The 8,382-nt window shown below is 35.1% G+C and overlaps 1 protein-coding gene across 1 annotated transcript; it reads right to left on the reverse strand.

Annotated features, from left to right (window-relative positions):
• Nucleotides 1-2,140: 2,140 nt before the first annotated feature.
• On the reverse strand, nucleotides 2,141-4,654 carry LOC132645672 (F-box protein PP2-A13-like). Its single transcript, XM_060362799.1, has 3 exons — nucleotides 4,175-4,654; nucleotides 3,900-4,018; nucleotides 2,141-3,031 (listed from the first exon to the last, which is right to left on the reverse strand). The coding sequence occupies exons 1-3, from the start codon at nucleotides 4,496-4,498 to the stop codon at nucleotides 2,611-2,613; spliced, it is 864 nt and encodes a 287-aa protein (XP_060218782.1). The 5' UTR covers nucleotides 4,499-4,654; the 3' UTR covers nucleotides 2,141-2,610.
• Between the last annotated feature and the right edge of the window lie 3,728 nt (nucleotides 4,655-8,382).

Below are 8,382 nucleotides of genomic sequence, written 5' to 3' on the forward strand. Positions count from 1 at the left end.
TAAAGAATAAAATAAAAACTTTAAAATATAAGTAGGTAGTGGGTCGGGGAGAGGTGGGTGATTGTGAGATGAGAGTGGGGGCAGTGGGTAGTAGGGTGGGGGTGAGTGGTTGTGGGGGTGGGATTGGGTGGTGGTGAGGGGTAGTGAGTAGGGGTGGTGGAGGGGTGGGTAGTGTGGGATGAGGGTGGGGTGAGTTGTTGTGGGGTGGGGTTGGGCGGTGGTGAGGGGTAGTGGGTGGTGGTTGGGGTGGTGGGGGTGAGTGGCAGAGGAGTGGGGTAGTTGGGGGTAAGGGTGGGTGGTAGGGCGGGGGTGGGGTTGGGGTGAATGGCCAAGGGTGGGTGGGGGTGAGTGGTAGCGTGGAACAGGGGTGGGGGTGAGTGGTAGCGTGGGACAGGGGTGGGGGTGGGGGTGAGTGGTAGGGTGGGGGTGGGGTGGATGGTGGAAATGAAATACGTAACCACGGAAAAACCACCAAATCCGTGGTTTAAAAAATTGGGACTTTTCATGGTTATATAACCATGGAATGAACCACGGGTTTACAACACCATACCACATAATTTTAAGAATAATGAAAACAAACACGATTTCCTAGAAAATCATACATTAATGAACCACGGGAAATCACCATTCAAACAGGGGGTAAGATTAATTAATGAAGATACATGTTCTGGTTTTCTTTTTGGCATAATTATATGGCATTCGAAAATTCACTGACCCGAAACTAATTTATAATCCTTACGAAGAACTTGAAGGCTTGAATTCGTAATCTTTGATTAAGGGCGGAAAAATATCATCCACCCCATAGTATCCCTCCCTCGGCGGTACATGTTTTGATTTATACCATAGAAGGATAATATGTGAGTGATCCTGTCTATTCTGCTATCTTGCATCCGAAATATATAAGGTTTATCTATTATCAGATTTTTTCTTTTCACTTTTTAGAGTCTGGCAATCCAAAATAATTGAATATAACAGGTCAATTATGATTGGTAGGAAGTTTCCTTCGACAACAACAAGAGTAGATGACTAGGAAATTAGGTTGATAGCTCTATTTAGAGTCTTGAGATAAGAATAGTGCAGTTAATCAAATATAGCCTTTTAGCGGAAATCTACGTCGCAGTTTAGTGTTTATACTTGACTCAAAACTACAAGCCAGCCTTTATGAATTAGGGAGCCAATAGATATAAAATACCACGTCCTGTCCACGTTGGTGTTCTTCATCCTGGAAAACTTTAACTAGACCATCATATGTGGTTAATTAACGTTACATTAATTGGAACAGTAAGAATAGATTTTTTTTTAAAAAAATTGAAATAAATTCAGTTTGCTAAAATGACTTGTACTATTGTCTTTTTCGATTACTCAAGCCTCCCCACCTCAAAATGAATTACTATTAAAATTGGAATTAGGGAATTTCAGAAAATAAAGCTCAAAGACGTAGGTTGATGGAGATGGACCATGGACCACTATTTGGATCTTTTAAATGAGAACTCAGATATTTTGAGATTCAGATATTTTCACAACAGTTATGCTCTTTTCCACATGCTACTTGGAGACTTTATATGTAACAAAATCTTATAATATCTCAAACTGGTTATTTATTTTAATGTATAGTTGATTACTTAAAACTTTCAATTGTTTCAGTTATTACGCAAACTTTTACAGAATATTATTAGTCACAATCTTGAAATAAGAATTGCAACAACCTTCTTCAAAGTTCAAACCTTCTGGAAAGTGAACCTTCTGGTTACTTTCTTTATCCAAATTGGGTTTTTGAGTCTTCGACTAATCTGAACAACCAAAAGTATTACTCCTACGTAAGAAGTGTTCAATTTTGCTGGAATTTTCAAACCAAGCTATGCCCCAAGGAATAAGAGCTAAAATAACATAAAAAAGAGGAACTTGGCATCCAAGGGATTTCAATTGATACTCTTTTAGAAAATTATATTGGGTAGATAGATCACTTCTTTTTCATGTATAAATACAATATATTGTTCCCTTTGGCTTTTTTCGTATGTTTATCTCTTTATATTTTTTTCGTGTGTTTATCTCTTTATGTTTTTACTCTGCTTTATAAAATCCAACTGCTACAGAGGGTGAATATTGAATCAAAGAGGAAAAATAAGAGTTGCATAGTCTATGCTCAAAATCAACTACCAATAACATTTCCTGGACTAATGTACAAAAAACTGAACCTCTAGGCGCTGAATAGAAACTACAAGAAAAAATGAAGGGACTTTCGGGGGAGAAAACAAACTACAATACCCGCAAGGGTGGCTCAATTGGTTGAGCATGGGGCTTTCATCATGGAGGTCTTAGGTTCGAAACTCCCTGCCTACGACAGCAGGGGATTTGCCTTCTGGGTCGAGCTCGTCGCACTGGGCTTGCCTGGTGCGGGTTATCTCTCCTGTGTGGTTTGCGAGCTATTACACCGGAGCTGGATTTACCCTGTGCGCACCCGAAGGGTAGCGGCTGCGGGTTCCCATGTCATCAAAAAAAAAAAAAAAAAACTACAGTATATACAAAATGATCCCCTCCCCAGCTAGGCAGAAAAAAGAAGAACAAAAAAAGATTCTGGCCACCTAAGAAGATTTTTGGCTGTAAAAGCAATCAACAAGAACTCAATTGTTTAGCTGAGCTACTAGGGCATATTAACACAGAATCAACACACAGACCACCTTTTGTATGTGTGCAATCTATCTGTTTCAAGGAAAATTTGATCTTTGTTGGAAGAGTGCCATCCGTAACAACAAAATCTCCCACATGGTGCTGCACCCAAGTTCCTACATTGTCCAGATAACACCGGGATATGGCACGATGACCATCCGATGTTGTTAACTTAAACTGGACAGGTTTCAAGTCCCAGCCGTGAACGTGCTCGTAGTTACAGACTCGACGATTGAGCCTCTTTGTCACCTTACCAAGCTGAAGTCTGAAGAATAGGCTATATGTCCCTTCTGGGAATTGGAACTCGAGGTCCCCATCAACTTCAAGCCACCAGATTTGTTGTAAATAAGCTACAGTTTGGAATCTACATGAAGAAATGAGTGTATCAGTATCAATCACCAGGTTCACTAAATATGCAGGACAAGGGAAAACGCAAACAGATCATGAAATGTACCAAAATGAATGAACTGAATTCCTTCTTTTGGCTGTCTTATTATGTACAACCACAATTCCATATCTGAGAGAATCGACCTATTCGAAGATTGACCCTCACAGGTCAAAAGAATGAAATGCAACAACACCGCCCTCCCCTATATCCTTTCCATTTTATACTTTGGTTTAATAAGTGATCTAGCATAGTTGCAAATTCTTAGAACTGCCAATACTTCCGTCTTCCATCAACTTCCTTGTATCGCTATAAACAGAAGTTTTTCAGATTGGGATGTAATTACAATTTGAAATATGAAAAAGGTTTAATTAGTTTCATACAATACTATACTGCAGTAATATTTAAACAGAAATGTTACTTATAAATTTGCAATAGCATGAGCGGGCTGATTAATACAGAAAACAGGATAAGAAATTCGCTATAACATGTTAAACTATCAGTAAAAGTTTCGCATATATGACTTAAGTCCGAATTAAAAATGCCCTCACGAAAAATTTAGTAGCCCTCTTTGAAGTTTTCTTTCATATTAGGTGAAGAGTTGAATGTCAAAGGTCAGAAACAGGGGATAGACTGCAAATGCAAGGCACGTCTCTCTCGATCTTAAACAAGAAAGATTGTGCTAAAATTGAAGCTTTATTCAAGCCTAAGTATATAGTATAACTCATAAGCAGGCAATTAATTATACCAAGAGAGGGGACAAAAAAAAAAAAAAGAGCCAGTCCCTTTTTGTATTTCTTTTGTTGAAAACAAAATATAAAATGGTAACATATAGTAATAAACACACCTTGATTCATCCGTCGGAATATGATTCCAATATCTGCGATCATCTATGCCTGTAATTGCCATTCCTTTAGATGAAATCGCCAAACAAACCCCACCATTATTCTTATCAATCCATACTTCCTGTCACCCAAATTAAAAAACATCAACTCCAGGACTCATAAACATTGAAAGAAAGAAAGAAAGAAAGAAAGAAAACAGATGAGAGCACAAAGAAGAAGAGGGAAAAAAACAATAAAGTTGGCATTTTTTAATACTATAAAATGTGAAAGAACAGACCTTTGTGCCACCATCAAAGGGCTTTGGACGAGATAACTTAGCAAAAAGGTCCTTTTTAAAAAGCCCGTCAACTTTCAGGCCAAGCAATTCTTGAAGAATATACTTATAATTAGAGGGCAAATTGGGTTCCCAAATAAAATCAGCATATGAAGCAGCACGAAAAGCCCTGTTAATACCGGCTAACTTGCAAATCTGAGGTGGATCAAGATAAGATAACACAAGAGCAACACATGCCTCTGGTATATCATCAAGCTTAGGCTTTAATGCAAGACAATTCAACCTATCATCAGAATTTGTCTCAATTGAAGATGCATTAGCCCCCATATGAGAAAAAACAAGAAATGAAAAAAATGGTGTAGGTTTTTAGAGGGGATTAAGTTCTCTATGTTAATGTCCGAAATTGTGGATTTTGATGTTTTCTTTCTTTTAGAGAGAGAGAGAGAGAGAGGAGCAATGATTGTTGGAATGACGAGGAGGAGAGAAAAAGGATTCTTATCCATTTAATACTGTGGACTATATATATATATATATATATCTGTTCTTTACGCGCTTATGTCGAGCGTTATTTACACGTACATGTAGTTGTTTGGATTTCGAGAGGCTAATTTGCTTATCAGGTAGGCCTGTGAACAAATTGATTTAACCCGAATTTCCTAACCGATTTGAAGCTATTTGAATAATTCGATTTGAATAATATAATTTAATTTCGGTTTACAAATTCAATTGTCAAATATTATGATTTTTTAATTCGGATACAGTTGATTTCATTTATAAACTGAATCGACCGAACAAATCGAATTGGGTATATATAACTAATGACTAATAGTCTAACTCTATTACACTTAATAATTAATACTTTATACAGTTGACTTCATTTATAAACCGAACCGACGAACAAATCGAATTGGGTATATATCACTAATGACTAATAGTCTAAATCTAATACATTTAATAGTAAATACTTTATATTTTATACCATTAGCCCAAATCCTAATATTTTCTATATCTAATATTCTAAACTTAGTACCTATTTCTCTATTATGCAAATTGAGTTATTATGTTTGTCTGGTTGCAAGTTGCAAGATGTTGGATTATTAATTTGGTATATGTAATGTGTTGTTGACGGATTTGTATGCTTGTACGAGTTGTTAAGCTCTTATTTTGCTATTTATATGCTATTATGCTTGCAAGTTTATGGCTTTTCTTGGTTAATGTCTTGGTTATAACGTTGTAGATGAAGGATCTCATTACATTTGGTTATGTTTGCTCTAAAACTGAAACGAAAATAGTTGTTTATTTAAATTTCGAACAAACCAAACAAATCGATTTGTATAACCAAACCGAAATAATAAAAAACAAATCGAATTGAATTTAGGATGAATTGAATTTGGTTGAGAATTTAGAAAGTCGAAATTTAAAATTTCCAACTCAATGATGATCAAAATCGAACACAGGCCGATAATATCAGGTGTGGCTGTGAAAGGAGAGGTTGTAGGCGGTGCTGCTCACTGTCCTATCAATGGTAGTGAAGTTTTCGCCGAATAACTTGCCAAGTTGGCTTGAATTGTATGGACTACTTGCAACTTGTCAGATAAATTATTTTGAAGAAATTGCTGTTCTGGATAATGCATCAAATGTTTACACAAAAAGTGCCATCGATGGTTAATTCGAGCACTAAGTTCCTGCTTTCTCTCTCTCTCTCTCTCTTTTTTTTTTTTTTGAATAAATAATTTATGTAATAGTTATGTAAAAATAATGATTAAATTCCTACTATGAGTAATGAATCATAGATTCATAATTTGATATTTATGAATTTTGAATTCTAACTATTTAAAGTTATTGAGTTATAAATATATAATTTATATATGATTACATAAAATGTTTAGAATAAAAATTTAATGATTACTTATTACTGAGCCGAACTAAGGTTATTGAGTTTACTTATTACTAAGCCGAACTAAGGTTATTGAGTTCTAAATATAAACGTATAATTTATATATTATTACGTAAAATGTTTAAAAAAAAAACACATTAATAGTACACCCGCTGTTGAATAAACCTCGTAACTTCCTACTATGAGTCATGCAATCCTCAAACTACTATACAAACCACCTAGTGACGAGAATGCAGACGATGACACAATTGATAGTTTAGTAGGTGTCCAGGTTAATAGTCTGGAGTCTAAAATATATATTTAATTGCAATAATATTTAGTTTTTCACATATATAAGTAGAGTTTTGTTTATATCTCCTTCTATGAGTTATGACTTATGATGACCTCTCGATCTACGAGAAACTAATGAATGAATTCAGCATTGACAGAGAACAACTTCATGAACTTGTGAGGAGTATTATATTCTCTCTTTTCTTTAACTTTGAAGAGAATTTTTTAAGGTCACACCACTTTTTCTGGTCTATGTGTTAGGACGTTTCAAATAATCAATTTAAGTTAATTTGAATTAATGATTATTAGTCTTTCCGTTTTCTATTTATCACTTCCAAATTATGACAAATTTTGAACTTTGCCCCCTAGAATATGGCTAGCGCAAGAAATTCAGGTAGGATTGACTATAGAAGAACTCACACTGTATGCGAGACGAATACACAATAGTGAATGCCTAATGGGCAATGGCTAATGCCAAAATAATATTAGTAACGCCTCACACTTGAGCAAAATTATTTCTCAATTTTAATTTAAAATGTGCATACTTTAGAAAAGATAATAATAGGTTTATTCTTAAATATTATACGTAAGCCACTTAAACTTCTTGGTCGTGCATTAAATATGTTTCATCAATCCATTGGAATATCCACACTCTTTTTTTTTGTTATGCTTATTGTTTATTGTTAAGTTTGTTTAGTCTTGAATAATCTTCACCTAATAAGCTAGTTTTTTAGCCTGATTTATGCTTTATGCTTAAAATTTATCGCTTATCGTGATATGAAATTCAGACCATATCTCAATTCTTGATTTACACAAAATTAGGCCCCTAAGGATTATGGGATACGAATTTAATCTCAATATTGACAATTCTCACATTCATAAGTTGATATGACTTTTGAGAGAAGAAAAAGACTCGCAAAACACAACCAAAACTACTAAGTAGAATCTTTGGTAAGATCTCGACTTTTTATCCAAATCAATAGAATCATTCTTATGCTGGCCGGTCAGCTATCAATTAATATAATGAATATATGTGTATATGGTCCATCTTTCCTTTTCACCATTGCACTTTTGTTTCCACGGGGAAAAACATTCACTATTAATTAGCATTAACAAAAAAGCACCCTCCAATCACAGTCCTAACCACAATTTTTTAGATTAAATTAGGGGAAAAGCAACAAAGTGCTAATATTTTAGTAACAAAGTTGGTCCTCCCTCTTGTGCACCTAGTTTGTGTCGTATGCTAAGCAGAATCATTGTTCCCCTTGTAAGGCAATTAATTAATGAGACATTCAGTAGAAGACATTAGACATAAATAGCGAAATACATTACTTTACATGTGGAATTGAGTCAGCAAATAGATCCAGGCCACAAATGGCTTCCATTCCATCCACTCCCACTTAACTTATATAACCAAACCCAGCTGCTGGCACACGCACTTATAGACTCAGATGGGCTCAATATAATATTTTGTCCTGAACAAAAATTGAAGCATTTTAATAGAAATAAGTGATATTCGGCTAAAAGTATATATTTATATCATATTAGTTTCATATCTTCTGCATAATTGTGTTGTTGCATCATTAATTTGAGTGTTTTGAGCTTATTACGAGTTTTATGTGTGTAGAAAATGCGTGGTAATTTTCGCTTGATTTGAAGCAAAGGAATGTAGTTTGACGGAAGACCGAGCTTGTCCAAGATCCTCGCTTCGCGAGACTAACAGGAGAGCCAATAAGCCTTTGGGATTTATTTTTTCTGGAAGCAGATTTAACACAATTATAATTTGATTCATTCATCGTCGGAAATTCTCACGATCTAAACGAACTTCTTTTGTGCACAACTCAAAAATCTCCTAGATGCAGAGATTGGTCTTTTTACTACTCAAAACCCTAGCCGTTTCTAGTATTAAGGAAAGAGTGTACTATTCAACCACTTATAATATTGTTACCTAACTTAGCCATGGGGTTTTAGGTGGAGGATTAACGAGTATTGCTCCTAACGAATGATCCGAATCAATAATATTGTTTCATAGAAATTTTAAATA

Source organism: Lycium barbarum, chromosome 6 (genome assembly GCF_019175385.1).
Source record: "Lycium barbarum isolate Lr01 chromosome 6, ASM1917538v2, whole genome shotgun sequence".
Classification (NCBI taxonomy): Eukaryota; Viridiplantae; Streptophyta; class Magnoliopsida; order Solanales; family Solanaceae; genus Lycium; species Lycium barbarum.